Source organism: Epinephelus moara, chromosome 12 (genome assembly GCF_006386435.1).
Source record: "Epinephelus moara isolate mb chromosome 12, YSFRI_EMoa_1.0, whole genome shotgun sequence".
Lineage (NCBI taxonomy): Eukaryota > Metazoa > Chordata > Actinopteri > Perciformes > Serranidae > Epinephelus > Epinephelus moara.
The window spans coordinates 33,460,240-33,486,261 of NC_065517.1; the positions used below are offsets into that span (position 1 = coordinate 33,460,240).

The 26,022-nt window shown below is 41.3% G+C and overlaps 2 protein-coding genes across 3 annotated transcripts in view; both read left to right on the forward strand.

The window, feature by feature from the left end:
- vta1 (vesicle (multivesicular body) trafficking 1) overlaps positions 1-14,965 on the forward strand; it is a 94,064-nt gene extending 79,099 nt beyond the window's left edge. The window contains exons 7-8 of one of the 2 annotated variants that reach the window (XM_050057956.1): positions 88-165; positions 14,551-14,965. In XM_050057956.1, coding sequence (XP_049913913.1) covers positions 88-165; positions 14,551-14,696 — 224 coding nt within the window. In that variant the 3' untranslated portion in view covers positions 14,697-14,965. The remainder of the gene's footprint in view (positions 1-87; positions 166-14,550) is intronic. The other variant, XM_050057957.1, reaches the window with a different exon arrangement.
- An 8,623-nt stretch (positions 14,966-23,588) lies between these two features.
- The window catches only part of adgrg6 (adhesion G protein-coupled receptor G6), a 137,488-nt gene continuing 135,054 nt past the window's right edge, over positions 23,589-26,022 (forward strand). Inside the window, exon 1 of the mRNA XM_050057926.1 lies at positions 23,589-23,859. Within this exon, the coding sequence (XP_049913883.1) occupies positions 23,858-23,859 (2 nt within the window). The 5' untranslated portion in view covers positions 23,589-23,857. The remainder of the gene's footprint in view (positions 23,860-26,022) is intronic.

Below are 26,022 nucleotides of genomic sequence, written 5' to 3' on the forward strand. Positions count from 1 at the left end.
AATCGGTACAACTCATTGTGTAGTTTTTAGAATTTTATTATCTATTTCTTTTAGTATTTCTAATCTTGTTTATTTTTTGTTGTCCAGCAGAACCAGTTAAACCAGTGCCTGTTCCCCGATCAATGCCCACTGTTGACCCCTCACTGCTCAACGCCCAGCAGCAGGGTAAGAACACACACACTTCTACACACCTCAGACATGTTGCGCTTACATAGAGTTGGAGTGTTTCTCCTTTGTCTGTTTGTCTTTCAATTCCCCCAAACTGACCAGAGAGCTGCTGGAGTTTGAACAAAAAACCAAGACAAGGTTCATCCACTACAGATATTAAATGTGTTGTACTGTGTGTGTGCAGCAGCAGTTCTCTGATATCTGCAGAGGTTTTCCAGTCTGCTATAGATTAGATTTTAAAATACTGCTGCCTGTCAAAAAAATGTCTCAGTAGTTTGGAGCCAGAAACATTTCATCGAGCTCTTCAGCCCTCTGCGGTCCACGCGGGACGCTCGGTTACTATAGTGAAAACATAAAGATGTGAAGCTGTGCATAGCTGGAATGAATTCCTGAGACTGATCCAAACTCTGCTTTTAAATGCAACCTTCAAGTCTTTATATTCGCTTCATTAAACTTTGACTTTTGTTTCATCAGCCTGTTTTTCATCTTACACCATCAGATGTTTTTATTTGTTCAGAAATTAAATCAACTTTCTGCACTTTATCTCTCCTTCAGAACGAGTGACTGAATGGAAGCGTTTCTTTTCATTACAAAGACACACAGTCTAAGTAAACATGTGTGAAGGTCGAGCAGAGCTTCTTTTCTCATATAAACAATCTTTAGTCCATTAAGTTACTCTCAGCAGATGCATTTAATATAACGCCATGTTTATCACTGATAGACTATAAGTAAGATAGAAATGTAACAAACCGAACGCATAACCCCCGCAGTGCTAATAACAGCACCAAAATGATGTCTGCGGAAACAGGATAACCGGCAGAATGGGACCATGGGCAGGATGGGTGTGACGTTTTGAAGTCGTGTTACAAATGTGACCCACCTCGGGAAACTTGAAAAGTAGCTGTTAGCAGTTAGCAGCTAACTCAAAGAAGAACAGCAGCTGAAAATGTCCACAAATTGTGAAAACAGGAACTCCTTCCCGTCTGAGCAGAAGACAAGATCAGCCGCCATATAACAGGGACGTAAACAGTTGTTATTGCCATGTTCTATTGTTTAGAATGCGCTGCAGGTGTTATATGTCACACGATAGGCTGACGCTGTTGTGTTAAACGTCATGTCCGTCAGGCCTCTTTTGGTTCTAGATACCGGCATGCAACCTGGCCTCACTCGGAAGTTGTTAAAAAAAAAAACGGCGCTTGGTCAGTGACTTCTGGTGTCAGACATTGATGAAAAAAGCCATCCTTTACCTGAATGTTTAAAACATTGCCGATTAAAACAAGTAAAGAGAGACAAGATCTCATGAGAGATTTATCAACATTTTTTATCAGTGTGGAACTGGATCCAGAACAGAACCCGACCCTACATGAGGGATGTTGAGACACCTCAAAGTGAAAGTGGTGGTGAGAAAAAGGATGACGACATGGCTTCTTTCACTGAACTGCACAGTATGAGTTTTTTTTAGAAACACCACTCTTCTTTCTGCTCGTCTGAACACCAGAAGGTGTTAAATAACCACTGAAGAAGTGACACTGCAGGAGACGGTGGTGACTGTGATGGTCTCCGTCTGATCGGTCCCTGCACCAGTCGTCTGTCTGCCATCTAACCCATCATTACAACCACACCACCGCCACTTCGCCGCGGTCTAGACTGTCATTAGCGGCTGGTGGTCAGCCACAGAAACAGAGGCAGACACTGAGGAGGAGAGAGATGGAGAGCTTCTAGTCTGAACATATAGCTCCATCCTTCTCCGATAATTCACTCTTTGCTGAATATTTCCCTGCTTCAACAGTTATTGTGAGACATGTACGAGACACCAGGTAAAGTGAACATTTAGTTTCTCTTCTTAAAACTTCTTAAACCTTGCTAGAAAGCTGCTAGTCTGCAGTAGAGAAATGTTTCTCCCGCAGAATTCCTGAAGGTTAGATCAGCAGACTTATGAATGGAAAGTTGGCGGTTCAACCCAAGATAATTCTCGGTGAGAAAAAGTAAAAAGTGCAGCACTGTCCATCTTTACCACTGCAGAGTGTTGCATCATTTGCTACCTGTGCTCCAATCAGTGTGTCACAAGACAGAAGTCATATTCATGGAGCAGATGAGATGAAATGGTCTATTTTCTGGAGAGTTGATGCAAGTTGATGTCGGGACACAAAACAGAGTTGATGTCTGTCATGATGCTGGTGGCCTTTAGAAAAGTATCATATCTGCCTCTATCTCTTCTACTGCAGAAAAAACATTCACTTCTCATTACCTCTCACGTCTTTCGGCTTCAGCTCAACCAGAAAGACCAAAATAAAGTTTACTGGTCGTCCATTAATCACCAGTGTAATCTTCACCTTTTGCATATCAATGTGTCTTCGAGTGAGACACTGAACCCTAAAACTGCTCCTGACAAGCAGGCAACATACTATTGACCACAAGCGGCGATTCCAGGGTTCAAGCCAGTGCAGACAGATGAAACTGAAAGGTTGGTAGGACCAAGGCCTTTGACAGTTTACAGCACCTGTAGGAAAGATAACCAACTGGTTGAATGATGATTGTACAGATGTTTATTAATTTAAGTCCAAACCTCGATAGTGCCACGCTCTTTTTTTGGCAGCACAGTCTCTTTCTTTTGGTCGATTGCAGAAACATGTTAGGGACATGCTTCAGTGGCCAAGTTAAAAATATCCACCAGATTTGGTGATGTTTAAACAAACCCTCATTGATTTATGGCCGAGTTTTGTGAAAGGCTGTTGCACATGTTTGGAACTGGTGGCGCCCCCTATTGACTGATTTCAAAGTTACACAAGTTCTCCAACATTATTATTCAACATATCCTGCAAGTTTTGTGATCATTGTCAAATGATATCTGATCTATATTTTAATTTGTGTTGTACCACACCCATTTTTTGCAGGAGTTAGGTCCATTGATGTGCTGAGCCACACCCTCTATAAGTTCATTGGTCAGTAACTTCAAAACATAATGAGATATCAACAAGCTTTTCATAACTTTTGCTGAGGTTAGTCAAATAATGATCCACAGAAAATTTGGTGCAAATCAGACTTATGGTTCAGGAGGAGATGTGAAAAGTGTGTTTTTTAAAAAAATTCAAAATGGAGGAAAATCTAGTCGGTGGTCCTTACAGTTCCTGAGGCTTTTTCATTAAGCACACTGAGCTGAATCTGTGTGTCGAATTTCAAGTGAAGGGGCGTGGCCTTTTGGTCTTAATTATAGCGTCTTCATCTGGCTGATTGGCGTCATATTTGTTGAGCAGAATTTGCAAACAATTTCCAATAGTTAGTGAAAATTTGATGTGAGTATGATCTCAGGGGAATGTGTGAATATTTTTGAAGATAAATGAATAATAAATTCACACAAATACGGCAGTTTCAGTCGCTCAGGCTTGAACCTTTAATTGTAAAGTTTTTAACTAAGTTTTAATCTAAACACGCTGCTCCGTCAGCCTGTCGTTGTGACATCACGGTAAAATCCTGCTGCAGCTGTGGAGCTGAATATTGCTGAGACAGTAGGATCTGAGATCTGTGTTGAACCAGCCTTATTTTTCTATCTTGTGTGCACACTCAGCACAACTCTTAACTGGATAAATGGGTGAAATGAATAATTCAACCTCTTTTTCAAGATTTCATTCAGACTGAACCGCCAAGTCACTGAAAGAGAAAAAGCACTTCCTCTCTTCACAGGGTGAGTCCAGACACGCCCGATAAACTGTGTGACTCGGGTAATTACACTTTTGTCCAATCGCTGTTACAGTTCAAATGAAAAAGCCTGTTTGAGAAACACAGTGAGCCTCAGTTTGTGCAGATAAATGAGGACGAATGTCAGGCAGCCTGAAAAGACAGCGCAGATTACCCAGAAAGCATGTGGACGTCTGTTGTTAATTTTCTATTCATGATGAAACTTTTAAATTCACTCAGTCAGCGCTTCTCTCTCAGCTGGGCTCCTCTTTGGTTTTCTTCTCGTCTCGTCCACAAACTGCAGAGCATCAGAAAAAAAGGATTTTAATATGTTAATCAAAGGAGGCTGGTCGCATGAATTACAACAACTGTCTTTGATCAGTGGACCCCAGACATGAATTCGGGCGTAAAGTTTTTTTTTTAACATTTATTACATTGTTGGACTGACAGATGTTTTTAAGTTTTCATTTGTATACAGAGTCTGAAACCAACTTGTCTCTCACCAAGTATTGCCTCTTTGAAGTTATACTGTATGAACCACTTTTAAAATATATGCACTGAAAAAGGAATAACATTTAATTACATTTTGATCATATATGTTTATATACATGTTATTAAATGTGTGTTAATTCATCGCCAAACTGAAACCTACACATCTTTTCATGTACCGTCACACGACAACCTCACTGCTTCTTAAAGGGATAGTGCACCCAAAAATGAAAATTCAGCCATTATCTATTCACCCATATGCCGAGGGAGGCTCAGGTGAAGTTTTAGAGTCCTCACAACACTTGCGGAGATCCAAGGGGAGAGTGGGTAGCAACACAACTCCACCTAATGGAGGCTTATGGCGCCCCAGATTAAAACGTCCAAAAACACATAATTGAAACCACAAAATATCTCCATACTGCTCGTCCGTCGTGATCCAAGTGTCCTGAAGCCCGGACATAAAAAGTTGTTTTAAATGCAACTACTGGTACATCACTAGGGTTGGGCCGGATCTAAATAATGAACCAGATCGGACAGGTTTACCTAATTTCACGCACTTAACTCAGTAGTCATTTCCAAGAGGAACATAAGGACACTGTTCAAACAACAAACAAACATCCGCCTGCTATCACGTCACATCACGTAATGTTGGACGGAGGTGTAGAACTTTACAGTGACATAAAACACTGAGTTCACTATTAAAGAACAATTTTGAAGTCACTGATCATGAAAGCTGTCAAACTCTCACTGGTTGGACAAAACAAGCTCTTTGTTATACGTGCAGCCTGTTAGCATAGGCCAAATGTTTAACACTTCAGAGATCTGTGTTATAATCCAAAAATGGTGACTCATCACCGTGGTAGATGCAGTTCAACAATTTTAGTCCCTTGGGCAGTGTTAATTCTGACAGCTATTTTAGATCTAGTCTTTACATGAAAATGTTTATTAGTTTAAGTCACATTTTAGTCATTTTATACTTCATAGTTTTAGTCAACGGAAATTCAAAACATGTTTTTAACATTTTTTTAACAGCTAATTCATGTATCTGAAATCAGAATCAAGGTGACAGGTTGTATAAAATAATGTGTGTGTCATGTCTCCCGCAATGTTTGACAGCTTTAAGGGCTGATTTACGAGCACGCACTTACTGATCTTCATTTATGCTCTCAACAAATAACTAATGTGAGACAACTAGGATTTGTCCCCAGGTTCATTGTAAACTCTGACTTATCCATGTGACTGTTAAGAAGCAGAAACATAACTTCTTTCTTCCTCTGCAACATGTTAGTCTGGAGGTTTAAACTGGTGTCCTCTCACAGAGTTGGTGATTCAAACTAAAAAACAGCTGTGAGGTCCGGCGGTCGGTGGCTGCTTGCTCCGCTGCCGTTCAGCAGCTAACGAGCGGAGCTAGCTGCTAACAGCCATCGCTGCAACTAACAAACTAACAACAGCTCCACCATCCACAGTCAGACACACACAGCTGATTATTTACTGCTGAGTTACAGCTCACAACTCGCACCAACGCAAACATCCTGGTGCAGACTATTTACTGGAGATAATCAACCTGTCGCTCATGTGGCATTTGAAGATAATTACAAGCATGGCCGTTCTCGGCTTTCAGTGTCCGATAGTCAACCACAAACATTTTCATCACCTCATCAACAAAAATTAAACATAGATGTTGTCTTAGTTTTTATTATCAAGATTTATCTTTAGCCCGTCATCATTTTTCTCAATGAAATTAACTCTGCCCATAGGAATAACATTTTGTATCTTGGACTGAATCTCTAGATTCTTGAAGGCTGTTTGGACATAACAAGCAATTTGAAGATTGAGAATTGTAATCAGAATTTTTCAATATTTTCTGATATTTTATCAACTCAACAATGAACCAAGTAATCATATAAAGAACTGAAAGATTAGTTGAAAATAAAAAATGATGGTTAGTTGCTGCTGTAGTTATGGGATTCTGTTTGTTGTGGTTATTAGGTGCTCAGAGCAGATTTCTCTTTCTAAAAACTGATTGTCAGCCATGTTCCTTTTTTCTTTCTCTCTTTAATGATGATGTGTTTTTAGAAAATTATTGCTCAGATCATTTTTTATCGTTAGCACCTTTTTTAATGGGGTTCCTCCCTAAAGCACTGTGGTGTCTGGCTTTCTCCCTTCATTTTTCCACTATTTATCCTCCTCCTCCTCCTCCTCCTCCCCCATCGTTGGGAGTATGCAGTCAGCATATTTGCTTTTTGGAGGAGCAGAGAAATCAGCCAGGGGATTATGGGCTTATGGTGCAACATTATTCAATCATTTTTTCCTGTTCTTCTCCAGAACGTCTCAGAGAGCAGAGGAGCATGTTTTACGAGCATTAGGAAGCCAAGAGAGACATTATGTGTTGCTCCATGCCTTCAGTCTGCGCTGGGTCTCAGAGTGGGGTCCAGGGACCTGCAGAGGTCCTTTATGGGGTCCCACCACGTTAACATGACATTACAGGAATAATTTGGTGTCGTTATTATTTCATGTGTGAGACATTAACTCAGCGAGAGACGAATTGCCTGTGTGGATCTTTAGATTAATCTCCTCTGCTGCGAGGAGGGGTCGTCAATTTTTTAATGTCTGCCTGATGTGGTGGGTTTACCTCCAAATACACCAGTGACTCCCCAATTTAATCAGTGGACAAGGGAATCACAACAGCTTCCCGTCAACCACGGGTAAAATCACATAAAGCTGAAAAGCTCAGAGACAAGAGTTCACACGTTCATAAATTATACCTTTTAACTATAGAAGCCACTGTACTACACTTCGAATATTATGTCTCACAAATTTATAATAATAAGAAGATTCTGGTTCTTCACCAATTTACCTGTTTATTAGGAACACCTACAGCCAATCAGTTTCCATTTCTAGAAGTGTTTTTATACGCAGTAAGCTCCTGAAGTTTTTAAGTCATAATCACACATTCCGTTGTTTGTTTTAGCCTCTTTTTGAAAAGCACTTGGACAAAACCTTATAAAAAAATGTAAAATATTTATTTTCTTTGAATTTTATTTTTATTTAATCTTATCTAACCAGAAAAACCTCTTGAGAGCACCTTAAGTCCCGTTTATACGACAACAATTTCAAGTGAAAATGTTAAACTTTGGTTGAGTTTTGGCTGATCGTTTATACGACGGTAATGTTTTGAGTGCCTGAAAACGCAATGTTTTGAAAACGGGTTCCAGAGTGCACCGTCTCCATTGTCAGCCAAACTTGTGATATGCAGTTCCTCTGTAAACGGAGACTTTTCGCACGTGTTCACAGTCACTAGGCATCCGCGAGAAAGTCGACCATCACACCAACAATGGCGGACTCCCGAGCTGTGTTGTGCTGCTCACCCTGTTGAATTTATCAACGCTTCTGTGTGTAGATTTACTGTAGCAGCTCCACCTCGTCATCAGTCCAGACAAACGTTCGTGCGGTTGCGATTTTGTTTGTTTATACATCACCGCTTTGTAGAAGGAAGTGCATGTGCGCAGACACGTGTTGTTTCATTACAAAGTTACACCAAACTACTGGCCTGGGATGTGTACTGCAGCGTTTTTGGTAATTTTTGCAGATCCCTGTGCACGGCGATAGTTATCAATACGTTGTCGTCTTAACGCGGAACTTTTTTCAAAACAAAAATGAGAAACAATTTCGTTTTCAGCGGATCGTTTTCATGTAAACATGGCCTTTAATTCCTTCTGCAGAATATTCCACATATTGACCCTTTTCATTGTTAGTAAACAGTATGATGTTATTTGGTGGGCGGGGCTTAGCTGGAGGCACAACAGTTCTCCACAGACATTAACTAGCACTACCTCACAAGTTCTGTTGGCCAGTTTCAGCCAATGGAGGAAGACCTCTGAAAAGGGTCTGTTCAGAAATACTCATTCCCAGTGCCAGAGCTCACTCTTACAGTGATTGTGACTGTTGGGGAATAATCCTCTGTGGTTACCTTTCAAATGAGTCCAAAGATGGAACATTAAGGGTTAAATGTTGAGGGTCGAAATCATTCTCCAAACTTTATTCAGACTCAGTGCCTCTAAAATCTGCTGTAAAGCTGCTGTTGTCTGTGGTGGAGCTGTTTAATATTATTCTTCAGTAATGTGTTTTGACTTTGTGCCGTCAGTCATTTCAGAGATCTGCAGCTGTGTGAGTTCATGTGTTTGATATGGAGACTGTGTCTCATGGAGTGTTAGCAGAGAACAGTGTGGACGGATGGTTCCAGTTAGAGACTGTCCTCTGGGGAGGGAAGGAGACGTAAGAGGAGGGAAGAAAGGAGGTAGGATATAGGAGGAGGAAAGGAATGAAGGGTGAGAGAAGGAAAAAAAACAAAGGGCCAGAAAAGAAAGATAAATGAGTTTCAGCGTTTCGACTGGAGAGACAACGAGGCCGGAGAAAGAGAGAAAAATGTGCTCAGAAAGGCGGCAGAGACGATACATAAATTATATTATTCAGATGACATTGATAATAAATTGCATTTCATTTTTCATCAGTTTAAAAAAATGACAAAACATCCGCCATCATTCACCTGCTTTTCAATTCCTTTTCAAATTGAAACACTTTTATTCATTGAGACTCCAGCCAGCAGCAGAGGTGGCATTTTGATTATTTCAGCGATGCAAGACTTCTGTTCCACTTTGTACTGGTTAGAAAAAAGAAAGGCACATTGACAGACCATAATAATAAAGCACCCGCCGCATGAATAGCATTAAAGTTAAAAGAGAGGACGGAGTAAGGAAGAGGAGATGTGTGATGGAAATCAGGGAGGATGAATTGGTAAAAAGAGGAAAAAAGAAATGTGTTAGAAAGATGGAGAGAAGAGGGTAAAAACAGCTGGTGGCGAGGGAAAGGAGAAGTTCAAGAGGAAAAATACAAAAAGCGAAGGGTCGGAAAGGTGAAAGGAAGGAGACAGTACCTGGCCAAAAGTATCTGGACATCTCTGTGCACAGATCCAGTAAAAGAATGATCTTTAAGGACCTTTATGAGGAGGTGATCTGTGTTCCTATAGGACACACTGCAGCCCTGTATGTGGAGCAGGGTGTATGTCGTCTATGCTGAGGTGTTACACCCACTGTACGAGGTCGTAGTTCCTCCAGGCTCAGCTGCAGACCTCCAGGGAATCTGATGGGTGGAGGCCTGCGAGTGTAATAAGCTGCAAAAACACAAAGAGGAAAAAAAACACACACATTCATTTTCAAGTTTAATTTGTCAACAGAATTCTGGAGACGTGTCAGAGGGAGAGGAAAACCTTCTTACACGGAGCTGATCAATAATTAATCAGAAAACAAAATGATTTAAAACACTGGGAAGTGAAACGGGAGACAGAACACATTAGTTTCAGTGTCAGGCCTGTGTTGTTGGTTTAGTGTGTGTGTGTGTGTGTGTGTGTGTGTGTGTGTGTGTGTGTGTGTGTTTGGCAGCGGGAGTCAAGTTTTTTCTAAAGCTGTACAAGAAGGAAAATCAATGTTATGACACACTTACCCAGACACACACACATAAGTCAATCATTATCAGCTCTCCGATCACACGCACTCGTACAGCGACCTGATCGCCAGAATAAATGTTGGTGTTGTACGTTGCTGTGAATCACATTTGTATGTTATTATATAGCACAGCTGTTCCCAAACTTTTTCCTGAAGAGACCCGTTTCTATCACTGAGTAAACTGACCCCTCACTGAATGACATATTTCATGAATATTCCATGTCACATTCAGTCCATAACAATAAAGACCAAAACACAGCAGCAACAAACGGCGTGCGTCAAAAAATGCACCCCTATTATTTTCAATGTACAACCCCACAGTGGGGGCAGCTAGACGCATGTTGGTGCTCCTGGACACCCAGCAACACTTCACACCACTGTCCTGTTTCCAGCCTCACTGCCCTCTGAATGTATTTTTCCCCACTCGCTCTCTGCTTGTACAGACCAACTCCTGTAGCAGCTCTTTCTCTGCTCCTATGGCAGCTTGACTCCTCTCTTCACCATGAATGTATGAACTGAACTCTGTTGCTGTTACTGTGTCTCATGTCTGATGAAGAATGGATGAGGAGAGACTCATAGTTGAGGTGAAGAAATATTCAGAGTTAAACGATTCACAATCCCAACATTATAAAGACAGTGGCCAAAAAGATACTGCGTCGATTGGCTCTTCAGGTGAGAAATCAACTTTAATTAGAGGCTGTCCAAACATGACTTCAAACTAATGCAGAGGTGGAGAAAGTGCAGATCTTTCGGTGAAAGTAGTAATGACCTTGTGTTATTGTCTGTTAACAAGCTGCAGTGTGACGCATCCGGTGTGTTTTCAGCTTAACAGTGCAGAACAACTGATAAACTGTACAGTGAAGCCAGATGTTTAGCTGCTGGACGTTTGTGTAGAATGAGCAATTGTGATGAATTTTGAGAAGATTATTGTCTGTGAATTTTGCATCAGAGATTCCTGATATCCGTAGGAATACTTATAGGATTCTCTGTATCATGTACTCTAATCTTGTACTCCACCCCCATTTTGTAGCAAAAACGCCTAAAATGACATACCCAAATTTAAATAACTGTAGCTTCTGAACCACTCTGACTACATGCATGCATGAGGTCTTGCCAGAAAGAAAATTCTCTGAAGTTTCTTGTGAAAGTGTCAGAAACACTCTAGGTGATACAGATACAGAGTAATGGGCCTCTGAAGTCAGTAAAAAATTGAAGATTTTGCCTAAAATAAAAATAAAAATGTGTTTCAGGATGAATAACTGTCTGTGGCTTCATCTGAGCAGGTAAATGACACTGTGGGGCTGTAGGCACACTATCAGTGAACATTTGTTTCAAATTTGAAGAAGACTGCTCAAAGTATGACCATTCTACAGTGTTTTTTCCATGAAAAGATCCAGGCGAAATCCATAATAAATAAAAGAAAAATGATGTTATTTTTGAAAAGTCGAGAGCTTCCTGAATCATACCAAACATCACATGGTTTGATGACGTAGTGCGTCTGGGAGATACCATTTAACAGAGGAGAGGGGGAGCGAGGACGTTGGTGTCCTGGCGGAGTTAGAGAGTTTTGAGAAATCCCCTCTCACCCCCTTTAGCTCATCCAGTTACTGCCATCAGGCGGACGCTACAAAGTCCCACTGGCCCTCAAAAACATCTACAAGAAATCCTTCATTCCCTCTGCGGTAACCACCCTGAACGATCTATAATACACACTCCACTTTAAGCTGCTGTTTTAACAGTCCATTTTTTATATTTGTTTTAAATGTGTTTTAAATGTGAATCGTGCGTGTTGAGCCTCGTCAAAGGAACATTTCTGTCACTGTTGGCACAGACAATAAAGTTTATCTATCGTCTTGATTTGTGGAATAGTTTTGAAAATCACTACATTTAAAACTGAGATATGAACGCAGCTGTGTGCATATGAACATCTGTTTGGGACTTTTAGGTATATTTAATATACATATATATATATATATATACAGCAACCAAAAAACAATGTAAAAAGGGCAGATGATATGAGCTACACCCTTTCAGTCAGCTTTGATTTGTTACTGCTTCAAAAGTCATGACTTTTTTATTGCATAGTTATCATGTTTTTATATTTGTGTATTTGAGTTTTATTAGTTGAAAATAACTGAGATAAAAGAAACTAATGTGTCTTATTGCTCACTTGTTGAATCAGACTTTAATGTTTTAGAAGTCTAAATAAGAGGAGGAAGAGCTGAACATTATTAAATCATAAGTTGGTTTAGAAAAATGTTTCGTCCTGAGATGTGAAGTGAAAGTTTGCGGACTGTATCTTTACAGAGAGATGAGCTCACAGGGAGCGGTCTGTCTCCGAGGGTTGGAGGACACCGCATGTCTCTCTTTATTAAATACTGCAGTAATGAGAGCTGATCAAAGAGAAGCTTCACTGTGTGCACTTATACACACACACACACACACACACACACTGTCTCCTGACTGACAGCGCTCGTCGTCGAGCAGATTACAGTCGAGTCTTTCTTTAAACACTTCGCATGACGCTGACCTCCGAGCTCTGCAGCAGGTATGTCTCCATCATCAATTACCCACAATCCCCTCAGTGCTGACAGGTGATTATGGGCTGGAGGAGACGACTTTCCATGACGCACATCATTTTAAGTGCTTTAATGGGACGATTTCCTCCAACTACATCTTGCTGTTCTTTGAGTTCGATCTCTGTTTGATCTCCTCCAGTTAAAACTTCATTCACAGCTTCTCTCATTAATACGTATGTGGCGTTTGATGGGTGATGGAATTATTACAGGGATGTACGAACTGTGAAAATCTGGGCTGATACTTATGTTTTGTTGTTTGTTTAGTTTTTGTTTTTATTTATCCCCATTTTGTTCCAGGGAAACAAAGAAATCGTCATTATAGAAAAATAACAGAACTGTTTTTAACGAGATTCAGCCGTTCATCACACCACCTATGAATGGGCACAAATGACATCACATCACTTATGAAACAACCTTTAATAAAAGCTTCTTTCACATGAAACCTTTTCTTAAATAACGCCTTCAAAAGTCTCACCATAAAACTACATTTTACAAGATTACAGTGAACACATCATGAGAATGTTATAATTTACATTCAGCCAATACTCATTTTTACTGAACGAGCTTGAACTCATCAATATGTAACCCAGGTGAGCTGTGAGTTCCATCAGCTGCTGACAGCTGACGTTAACTAGCTGCTAACTGCTAACAGCTAACGTTAACCAGTTCTCCTCCTGCTGATGTCATCACAGATTTGTTGTTCAAAATGTGACATCATCAGAGTAACAACAGGCTGCATCCTCTGACGTGTCTACAGTGAGTTTACTGCGTCCTTTAGTCCCGAAGGCATCCCGGCGAAGATCTCTGTTCATCCCAAACACATTTTCTGCTGTCCCTTGGATGATGGGATGACATTAGTCTGAAGCTCTGCTTGTTAGCCTGAGGCACAAAAGAAAAACATCGACCACCGCCAACAGTGATGTCATCTTATTTGCTGATAGGCCAGTGGCAGTTAACAAGGAGACTATCAGCCGATAACGATGTGTGGCCGATTAATCAGTGCATCCCTATGTTCTTTAAAAGAAGAAGACAGTCTCAAGGGAATTTCTTCAACTTTGGCACAAATGTCCACTTGGACTCAACAATTAAGTGATTTGTTTGTGGTGGACAAGAGTCAAAGGTCACTGTGACCTTGTCTGTCTCATTCTCGTGAAAGCGATATCTCAAAAACACCATGAGGAAATTTCTTCAGATTTGGCACAAACGTTTGCTTGGACTTGAGTCTTGACTTTACTAATGAAATGATTGGATTTTGGTGGTCAAAGTCAAGTCTATGTGACCTTGCATTTGTCCCAGTCTCATGAACACGATATCTCAAGAAAACCTTAAGAGAATTTCTTGAAATTTGACACAAACGTGTGTGAAGCATCAATGTTTTCACAGATATGGATGGAAACTACAACTGCAACTTTGACTGAGGTGGTCATTGTAGTTTGAATTTGCAAAACATTTTGTTCATGCAGTTTGTCTGAAACTTCTCAACCAAATTTGGTCAGATATTGAATCAGTGACACTGATATTAGTCGTCCACCTGGAAATTGTTCTGATTTATGTCATTTAAAGAATGTATTTTTGGCTTTTGGACAAATACAAGACGCGAAGACGTCACTTTGAGCTCCAAAAACTTTTAATGAAAATTTAAATTTTTTCTCTGTCAGTTTCCTAAACATTTGATTTCATTGAACAAATGATGGAAAGATGACTCTAAAATTAAAGTAATTAGTTGTAACTCTGAGATTTTCTTGGGTCTTGTTTTCTACATCACAGACTCATATTAATAATTAAAATAAGGCAATTTACAGAAGCACTTTAATGATGTGTGTTTGTTTTCCAAAGTTTCTGCTCGAACTCTGAGATTGACTGAAATGTTTCTGTTTGACGACAGTTTCCTGATTTATCTCTGCTGTGAAACCAGCATCATCCTCGTCTGTGTGCAGCTGTGCGTCGCCTCACTGCCTCAGTAATCACAAGTGATTTCTCCTCACTGTTCCTCTAATTGGCTCGTAGCTGTTGTTAACTGATATCAGACTGTGATCTCACTGACTTCCTCCTCTCTGCTCCCCTCCCCCTCCTTATCTTCTTCCCTCTCTCTCGTCTCTCCTCCCGTCACCCCGCCCTCCTACCACCCCTCCATCCAGGCGGTGTTCACCTCTCCCCGGAGGACTTCACCAAGGCCCAGAAATACTGCAAATACGCCGGCAGCGCCCTGCAGTACGAGGACGTCACCACGGCCATCCAGAACCTCCAGAAAGCCCTGAAGCTCCTCACCACCGGCAAAGAATGAAGCCTTTGTCCTCCCATCTGATCCCTCCATCCCTCCTTCCTTCCTTCCATCCCCCTCTCTTCTCCCCAGCAGCGCCGCCGCTCTATCTGTCACTGATCTGTCCCACAGCGAGCGGACGACGCAGGCATGAACACACACACTCACACTCACACTCACACACACACACTCTGGGGCCGGCCTGTGAACAGAGCTGTTGAGCTCGGCGTCAGAGGACATGATGGAAATCAGTCTGCGACAATGGCTGCCTGTGTCTCACACTGACGGACTGACGGACGACAATGGCTGCCTGTGTCTCACACTGACGGACTGACGGACTGACGGACGGACTGACTGATAATTAATAATTAGAGCCCAAAGATCAAAGCTTCATTATTATTGACCACAGAGAGCTGCATGATGATGTTTCTCTGTCGGCAAACAGAAGTTACCATCCCAGTGGTTCCCTCAACAAAAAGCCAGTTACATCATTCCATTGAATTTTGAATTATAGCAGAAAATAAACTCAAACGTTTATGATGCACATTTTGTTCAGCGAAATAATCTTCACTAATGAACCACTTTTCTGATCGTTGAAGCTTAAATTCAGAAGTACAAAGCTAATGCTAGGCTACAAACAAACTACACCATGGTCACATGACTTAACATCACCAACACAGTGAGGCTGTAAAGTCGTGTTCGGCGTGACGACATTCTGTAGTCTCATTTAGCCACTTGTTAACAACCGTCTTTCTTAGGACATGCTAAAGCTTCAATATTCACAGAGAGGTTTTTACTGACATATTTTGTGGCAGAAGCCATGAAAGTCTCCTCAGCCTGTGTTAACCACAGAACTTAATTCAGACATCTAACCCCAAAACCCACTGACTTCACGACGAGGGAACTGGAGTGGTAAAATGACTCATTTGCAGCTTTTAGGACTCATTCCTGCACGACTCTACTGGGTTCTAACAGATTCACACATATGGTCACAAACAGCACATTAAAATCATCCCTGTGACTCTGAGTTTAGGCTTCTTTCCGAACAATCAAATATCAACAAAAAAATCAACTCAAGGGTCACTGACTGGCTTTTTGTGGAGCTTCTGTGCTCAGTTAGTTAATCTTACACCGTTCAAATTTCGGAGTGGGTTACAGATAAAGTCAGTTAGACAGGATTAAAGCAAAACATCACAATGAAACCCACTGATGGTAATTGGTGGAGCTGGAGTCAGGTGTGTCGGGCTTTGATTAGGCCCAAACAAATCAGGTCTGACATAACCCTGCACAGTTTCTGTCCACGCCCGACCCGAAACCGAACCACAGCGGCACTTTGGGGCCTGAGCCTGATTAAAAACAGAAATTTCCACCTAAAGAAAAAAAAAATCAAAACATGTTTTTACAAGCTTAGTGCTGACGCGTTTCCTCGCACCACTTCTTCTTCCCTTATTCCAAGAGTCTGTCATTGGCTCTGTGTCTTGTGCGAGACAGGTTCAACACCGTGTCCCAAAAAATTGGCAAGAACCCGACATGAATCAACCTTTTGGTTTGAGTCAGTCAGAGCCACGGTTGGGCACGGGCAGAAAATCAAAGCTCTACAGGTGAATTAGCTTAGCTTATCTTAGCTTAGCGTAAAGACTGGAAGCAGATGGGAAACTGTTAGCCACTTTTACAGTTCTTTGTGTTTGCTCAGATTCAAAAGATGAGATACAACATGAGTCAGTGATCTTTGGAGGTCTCATACAGGAGGTGTTGAATTTTCGATATAGACAGAACCAGGCTAACTGTTTCCCCCCCTCTTCCAGTCTTAATGCTAAGCTAGGCTAATTGTAATTGTGCTGATAGGAGTTTGACATCCATCTTCTCATCAGACTCTGCAGGAAGCCAGAAAGCAGAAAATGTTCCTGTAAAAGGACGAATGACTGATCAGCTGACATGATCCATGACTGACGAGGACACTAACAGACGTTAAAGACAGAAACTTTTAGACGACAAAGATTCAACACTGAAGGTTCAGATGGTTTACTGACGGACTGACGGACAGAGCAGCTCGCAGGTCGTTTACACGCTGTGAATCTGCAGAATCTGATCCACGAACCAACAGACTGTCGACTTTGAGTCGGTTTCTTTCAGTTGAGACAGAAAACCTTTTAATGTTCTTACCTGTGAAAATGAATCAGAATGTATCCGACCGTCAACACTTCCTGTCCTTTAATTTGACTCCATGTCTCGTTGTGTCTCATCGTCCAGCTCAGACAATAAAGACTTTGGTAAGTCAGTGAAACAGCTGTTGCAGTGAACTAATGCAGGAATCTTCTGAGTTCTTGTTTTTTTGGAGGTTTTTGCCCTGATGTTGTTTTAATGTGTTGACACATCACTTCCTGTGTATATGATGGTTTTATTTCTGAGAGCCGGCAGCCGTCTGCTTTTTTCTTTTCTGATATTTAACATTTAAGTTTCTCTGAAGTTCTTCTAGTGGGACTTTAAAGGTTTTCAGAAACATCTGTCAGAATCGCAGAGATTCAGTTTGAATAAAATATTTGAAAATGATCCACGACTCTGTTTTCAGGCTGAAGTTACTGAACTGTGAGCGAGGAGACGTTAACTGCTGTGTTTTTATGCTTCAACTCTGGTGTGTTATGTTTGCAGGTTGTCCGTCTGTCCGTCCTATTATTGTGAACACAACATCTCAAGAAAACCTGTGGGAATTTCTTCAGATTGGGCACAAACATCCACTTTAAGTCAAGGATGAACTGATTAGAATTTGGTGGTCTAAGGTCAAGGTCACTGTGACCTTGCGGCTGTCTCATTTTCGTCAGCGTGATATCTCAAGAACGCCATGAGGGAATTTCTTTAAATTTGGGAAAAACATTCACTTGGACTCAACGATGAACAGGTTAGATTTTGGTGGTTAAAGGTCACTGTGACCTCGCAGCTGTCTCATTCTCATGAGCGCAATATCTCAAGAACACCTTAAGAGAATTTTCTTTAAATGTGGCACAAATGTCCACCTGGACTCACAAAATAGCTGATTGGATTTGGATATCTCAAGAAAACCTTTAGGGAATTTCTTTCAATTTGGCACAATAATCCACTTAAGGTCAAGGATGAAGTGATTGGAAATTTGTGGTCAAAGGTCAAGGTCACAGTGGCCTTGCATTCATCTCATTCTTGGACTCCACAATGAGCTGATTACATTTTGGTGGTCAAAGGTCACTGTGACCTTGCGTCTGTTGCATTTTCACTAATGCAATATCTGAAGAACACCTTGAGGGAATTTCTTCTTATTTGGCAAAATATCCACTTGGAATGAACTGATTAGAATTTAGTGGTCAAATGTCATTGTAACTTCACAAAACGTGTTTTTGGCCATAACTCAAGTATTCATATACTTAGTATGATAAATCTTTCCACAAATGTCTAACAGGATAAAATAATGAAGTGATGACATTTTGTATCCAAAAGGTCAAAGGTCAGCTTGACTGTGACATCATCATATCTCAGGAACAGAAGGGGAGACATTTGGTCAGATACTGAATTGGTGACTCTAATCTTGAAACTGTGCTGATTGTATAGATCTTCTGTGCTGCCGGGGGAAAGGTAACAGCTGATCTACATGTTCATGATTAATAAAAATGAAAAGTTATGTTTTTTGTATCAAAAAAAGCTTTTGTGTAAAAGTTGATAGAAAATTTACTCTTTCTTTTTCTAAGATTCACAGACGTGCCTGAATGAGACACTAAAATTTGAACAATCTGTAAAAAGATGAGTTTTAATTTGATTATTGATAACAGCAGGGAGTTGTTGATCAGTAACTGATCCTGTGTGGGTGTGTCGATGTTCTGTCTGATGGAGGTCAGAGAAAAGTGACATGTGTTTCCAGTTTAGTTCATGGTGATATTTTCTGAGGCCACTGAAAGAAGCAGGAAGTTACAAACCTGAAGTTCAAAGTGTCTCAACTCATCTTAAAACTCATCAACACGACTTCACACAAGCCACAACTTTACCTTGTTACACAACCCGTCACTGCACTGTGAAAAGGTTTGCCTGGAGTTTAGTGTTGTTTGTCAGTTTTAAAGGAGACTTGTATTTTTAGTCTCTACTACAACATCAAAAAACACCCATATCCATCCTCTGTTTGAGGTGCTTCGTTTTAGAGCCTGTCCCTTTAAGACCCGCCCTCCTGAAAAAGCTCCGTCTGCTCTGATTGGTCAGTATTTACAGGTCATCTGTATCTCTGCATCTCTTCACCGTCACTGCAGCTGGATGGTAACGGAGAACGGCAACACTTTGTACCATGAGAAATCACCAGCAAAGCTTCTAAACACAAACAGACATGTTTCAGCAGGAATCTGATCTGAAATCAACATCAGCAACAAGATGACAGGTTTATGTTAGCATGTGGGTACATGTAGCGGTGTATGAAATGTAATGTTTCTCTGACGTTGGCGCGTAGCTACACGTAGCAGTGTATGTAATCTAATGTTTTCCTGATGTTAGCATGTAGCTACACGTAGCAGTGTATGTATTGGAACATATCCCTGATGTTAGCGGGTAGCTGCATGTTGCAGTTTGTGTAATGTCACGTCTCCCCAACATTAGCATGTAGCAACACGTAGCAGTGTATTTAATGTTTCCCTGATGTTAGTGTGTAGCAGAATGGCTAATATAATGTTGATGATAGCATATAGCAATATGTAGCAGTGTATGTAATGTAGCATTTTCCTGATGTTAACATGTAGCAATGTGTGTAATATAATATTTCCTGACGTTAGCATGTAGCTTACTGCGAGGAGCAGCGTCAGAAAAACACTGGGGGGGTTTTTTCAACATGAAACGTCTTTATTCAGTGTTTTTACTGGTTTAAATCAGCTGATGTGTTGTTTTTTTATTTCATCTGGTTGCAATCTGCAGTTCTCACTGATAAACGCTACTGAATCCCCCAAAATCTGACACACTGTTCCTTTAATCTCCCCATCTGTAGTTTCAACCGTCTGAGGACAAACTGAAGTTTGACATCGTTGAAACATTTGGAGGAAAAATAAAAAAACATTCTGCTGTTTTTTGGATCTTTGATCCAAAGATTCTCATTCCATAAATGCTTGTTGAGTATTTTTAGCTTTAATGGACCCTGATGGAAAAAACTCAGTGTTTGGCGAACGTCACATGATCACCTGCTCACTGCTCACTGCTCACTCAGGACTGTTTCGGGTCTGCATGTTTGGTTTTGTGTTGTTTCTTCAGAACATCAGTTTCTGTCACTAAAAAAAGACGTCTTTGCCTTTTTCACTTCTCAGGGACGTCTCTCCTTGTAATCAAGGTTAAAAATGTCACTTTGAGTTAATGACAAAGATATTCAACCTCAGTAACAGCTAGCACCACTGATTGTAGAGCTCAATTAACAACCTGAATTAATCTCCAAATCTTAAAGAAACATTTTATTTATGTTGAAACTATTTTAAGCTACTGACCTTCAAATCCCTGCTGAACACAGTTGAATCAGACGTTTTCAGATTGTCAGTAACTTCCTTTGAAACTAAACTCATCCAGTCGATTCTGAACCCTCCAAAATCTTTATTTATTCAATTTGTTTTTGTATTTTTTTCTATTTGATTGAACTTGTTTATCTGAAGCTGCAGGAGGACACAGTCGGACAGCCGTCTGTCCTCCTCATTCCTCCTGCATCTGTCTTTTCAATTATCTGCTCTTCAAATTAAAAGTCTTTTTGCTAGCTCTCCTTGACCGGTTTGACCGTTTGCCTCCATTTAAAGAAGAAATAAATCATCTTGTCAAGTTTTTTTAAATTATATTGATTTAATTTTACCTTGAGGACCTCTCTTCACCTCCTGCGCTTTGACTCTGCTCTTCTGTCATAAAACTGACTTTATTTTGGGAGCGTTTCTGCCAGGGACACAAAGTTTTCTTTTTATTGACGTTATATAATCCTGTTCTCTCTGTGAGAATGTTGTGTTTCACAGTGGTGGTCAGCTCCTCTGTTGTACTCACATGTTCTCGTGTTAGTCCATCTCTAATATGGTCTGACTTCCTGTCTGTGTCTCTCAGCTCTGAGCCCATTGGTTCCAACTGAAGATGTGAATCTTTACAAAGATATAGTTTCATCAGTTTGTGTTTAACAAACAGGGAAAATGTGACTTTTTGGGGACTATTTTCAGTGGCGGATTAATCCACATTTGCTGCACCAGTGAGTGTCAGTGTCAGCAGGACGGTGTGTGAAATAAACTGAAGTGTGTGTGTTCCTGGTGATGAAGGAACATGTCAGTGACACAGTGTGGCTCACTTAAAGGAGGAACCCTCATGCACAGACGCAGCTTTTCTCACTGCAGGTGGAAGCTTGTTTCATAATAAGATCAAAGGGCGTGGCGCTACAGGCCCCCGTCACTTAAAGGGAAACGTGGGAAAAGAAGCTCAATATAACAGATGATATTTGAGATGGTGTTTGTAAAAGAATTAAACTATTCAAGTTAAGTACTCCACCCCCATTTTGTAGTGAAAACGCCTAAAATGACATACCCAAATTAAAATGACTGTAGCTTCTGAAACGCTCTGACTACATGCATGCATGAGGTCTTGCCAGAAGGAAAACTCTCTGAAGTTTCTTGTGAAAGTGTCAGAAACACTCTAGGTGATACAGAGACAGAGTAATGGGCCTCTGAAGTCAGTAAGAAATGGAAGATTTTGTCTAAAATAAAATAAAAAATGTTTTTCAGGATGAATAACTGTCTGTGGCTTCATCTGAGCAGGTAAATGACACTATGGGGCTGTAGGCACACTATCAATGAACATTTGTTTCAAATTTGAAGAAGATTGCTCAAAGTATGACCATTCTACAGTGGTTTTTCCATGAAAAGATCCAGGCGGAGCTCCAAATGACAATTCGGTCACTCGGCTTCAAAACAGTACTATCAGTGATCAAACAACACTCAGCGAGTAGGAGGTAGGAGTGAGACTCTTACCTTTTATGAAAGAGCTAAGTCCCCGCTAACAGCTCCGCATAAGATTGTGAGTAATCCTTTAACTTTTCCCGTCAAAAACCGGCATGACATGACTTGTCACCACTCATCGCGATTTTGGACTTTGTGTGTTTAGGCTGCTCTGGTGTGAAATCCATAATAAATAAAAGAAAAAGGATGTTATTTCTGAAAAGTTGAGAGCTTCCTGAATCTAACAATACCAAACATCACATGGTTTGATGACGTAGTGTGCCTGGGAGATACCATTTAACAGAGGAGGGTGGGAGCAATGACGTCGGCGTCCTGGCGGAGTTAGAGAGGTTAAGATATTTCACAGAGCTCGTGTGTCTCCTTCCCAACACCATGTTTAAAGCTGATTTCTTCCCTCGAGTGCAAAATAGAGACGGCTAGTTTTACCTGCTGTCTGTGGTCTCACGCAGAAGTTTTGTGATGTGACAGGACAGGAAATTAATGAAATCTTAGCCACTTATCAAAGACAGGGGTCGACAAACTAACTACTAACAAAAGGGCCTTTTTGACCAAAACAGTTAAAAAGAAAATCTGTCTGGAGCCACAAAACATATTTGACCCTCATGTGAAGGTAATGCAGACTATTAGGTCAAAATGAGCTTCACTAATATGTTTCACCACAAGGTGGCGACTCTGCAGTGAGCTCGTTGTGATTATTGGGTACGTAAACTTTGCAGCGCTGGCGGTAAAAGCAAACAAACCCGTCCACGCCCTGTATTTTTTAGATTTGGAATCACGGCTCACCTCGTTAGGGAGACTCAAGACTCGCTGCTGAGGTTTGGTCAAATTTAGAGGAAAAGGTGTTCGTAAGAAGTTCTTAAGGTTTACAAAGGTGAGAAATGAATATTAAAATGTTAAAAACAAAACAGGGAGCCACTGGAGAAGGGCCAAAGAGCCGCATGTGGCTCTGGAGCCCATAAAAATTTATGAACATATTTAAAAAGAAAAATGTGTGTATACATTCAGTGTGTAACTGATTTGGTTTAAAGACACAGTGACTGATGCGGAGTTTTCCCTCCATGATGTAAATCTGTGCAGCCTCCTCTGTCAGCCTTTTATCAGGCAGGAAAATCTGTGTTTAAATGCAAATGAGTCGCTGCTCTTTGTTCCCGCTGACTTCAGTCTCTCCTTTGTCCTCCACCTTTATCACAACACGTTCATCAGGACGGGCTCAGTTTGGTCTGGCTGAGCGACGTCAGAGGAGCGAGGTTAATATGTCAGCTGTTTGTCTGATGCAGCCGAACACAGTCTCACTCCGCCTGTTTGAACAGTTTCTCCTCTCAGAGTTTGGCAGTAGCAGAAGAAGTACTCAGAGCTTTAACTTCAGTAGAAGCAGTAACACCACGGTCTAAAAATGCTTCACTGCAAGTGAAAGTCCTGAACTGAAAATGTAACTGAAGTGAAGGTGCAGAAGTATTATCTGCTAAATGTACTTTAAGTGATATGGATGTAGATACGTTTTGTTGCAGTGTTGAGCTTTTGTGTCGCACTCCAGTCTGCTTCTCCAAACTGGAGGCTGCTGACTGACATCAGCTGTTTGTAGATAAACACCTTGTACAACCCCACTTTAAAAATCTGAACCATCCCTTTAAGGACTCAGCTTTGAGAGGTTCAAATCAAAGTAAACAAGTGCAACAACTGACCCCGCTCTCCCCTACAGTACTTGACTGAAAGTACTTAGTTACTTTCCACCACTGTGTTTAAATGAGACCAGACTTCTTTAGGTTTTCCTAATTTAATGGGGAAAAAAGTTCTGACCTGAAGTTAAAGAAGTTTGTCTCACTGCTTTTATTTTGAAATTCCGGCCCTTCATTGTTTTTACAACTTGACCGGAAGTGCATTGTTTCATCTGTTCCAGCTTGACTCCGCGTCGCCTCCGAGCCTCAAACTCTCCGCAGCTTCTCTCTGAGTGAAGCATCTTCACACCGCCGCCGCCGCCGGGGAGTCCGGATCAGTGAAGCGAACCCACCGGACCGGAGAGCCGCGCTCTGCCTCTCTGTCTCTGTCCGTCTCCAAACTTTGGAGACTTTTACGCGTCGGCCGGGCGCATTTTGGATTGTTCTCATTTGGAGTCTCAAAAGTTTCTGCGCGAGAAAAAAAACTTCAAACTCCCCAAAAAACTTCCCTCGGACTGAGGAGGGAGAATGATCCTGCAGGGGGACCAGCGGCCGCTCCAGTGAACACATGTGAGTCCAAATATTTATACTTTATATTTCTTTGTCACGGTGGTGATGGTGGTGTCTCCATCAGAACCAAGTGAACATCTTCATGAGGATGTTTGGTGCGTCTTGGCTCCAGCAGCAGATTTTATTCTTAATTTAATAAAATTAAAATGCGCAAAAGCAATAAGATGATAAAAGCATTTAGTGTCTGCAGTTTTCTTTCTCTGAGAATCTTGTGAGATGTTCCTCCTCCTCCTGCTGCTGCTGCTCCTCAAACATCGCGCACATCTTCAGTGTTTGTTTCCAAGTTGATCCAAAGTGACGCGCAGCAGCTCGACGATCTGTTTCAGACATTTAACGCACAAATTAATTCATTAAAACTCTGAATTTAACTCTGAGCTTTTACACTTTAATTTAAAAAAAAAAGTTTGTTTTTTGAAACTTTTCTGCTGAAGCCGCGTTTTCTCCCCTCCCAGCTCTCCCAGTGCTCCCAGCTCTCCCAGTGCTCCCAGGACGCGTTAATTGCAGAGTAAAAGTTGTGACTTTGTGCTTGAGGTGAACTTGTAGTTTAATTGGAGGGAGAGAGGAAAGAGAAGCAGAGATTCGTGTTCAGCGTCTTTTCTTTGTGACCTGAGAGCTGAACTCTGCCGGAGAGGGAGCAGAGGAGCTGTTTCCATGATGCTGTTGGCTGCAGCCTATAGCTGCTGCACATGTTTACAATCTGTGTCAGTGACATCACTGCGCTCTCCCTGCTCCTTCATATATCACTCACACAACTCTGCTGCACAGGTAACATCACAGATATCAGATAATCACAAACTGAGCATTTACAGTTCAGTGTTGGCTGCTGGTTGCATCACTTTCACACTAAGTTACTGTGTTATAATTACAGCTAGTTACTGTGATCACAGTGACTCAGCAGAGTACTTCTGTAAATTACTGTATTTAACTGTAACTTCAGTTTATGTACATTTGATCCTGTGATTTATCAGTATGCTCCTGTAACATTACTATATTTAACAGGGTGGGGGAAATTGGTACAGCGCAGTATCCCAATATATCCACCTCATCCTCACTGCGACCTCGTCACATGCCCACATTTGGTCATGGACTTTCCACGTCCACAGCCTGCTGGAATAATGAAATCCATTTCTTTTTCAGTCCACCAGAAACATTTTGCTGCAAAAAAAAAAAGACGTGAAGTGAGATGAACAGACTGAAAATGTTTATTCAGTACACTGATAAAACATATTGTGATTCATTACCTCTTTTCAGCCACAAATCATGTCCCCCAAAGGAAAACAGTAAAAACAGTACTGAATGATATGAATCAAATGTAGAGTCACAGACTGCAGAGGGGAGTGATCCTTTAATAAAATCAGTATGTGAACATTTAAGGAACATTTTGGAGAGATGAAGATACCTGTCGGGGAGTTATCGTGTTGAACAGCTCATTAGAAGACGTTGGAAGTGTCCTCTACAGGGACGCCGGACTTTATCAAAGGCAGCGTTGTTGAAGGAGGACTCCGTCTCTGCCAGCTGTTACACAACCTGAGAGGTGATACGCCCACTAAACATGTTGTGGTCCCAGAAGGTGGACAACTGAACAAGATGTCTTTAAAAGCAGACGCGTGGTGACGTCAAATAACATCCTGCTGACAGGAAGTGTGTGTGTGTGTGTGTGTGTGTGTGTGTGTGTGTGTGTGTGTGTGAGGGGGGTATCCCTGATACCTGAGGACAGTTGACAGGTGATAACATGGAATATATGGAAACTTTCTGAGAGTCAGAGGAATGTGATTTAATTAAAATGAAGGGAGAGATCTGATCTCCACCTGCAGGTTGAGTTTGATCCTAATGACATTATTCTGAGGAGGAGGAGGAGGAGGAGGAGGAGGAGGAGGAGGCATTCCCCTGGTTGCCCCTGCAGTCAGTGAAAACATGCAGCAGGATGGAGAAACATAAAACTGCATGAGGTGAAATTATTGTTTTAAAATCCACCCTGTTTTTTGGCTGAAGCTTAAAGTGGAGCTGAAACAGAGACGAGCACGTTAACGTGTTGATGCAGTCGTGAGTCTGCAGGGATTAAATCCACTAACAAACACATGTTGAGTTCACAAGAAGGTGGATGGAGGGGTGGAGGTCCTGGGACAAAGGTTCACCTCCGGCATGTTTAGGCTGCACAGACTC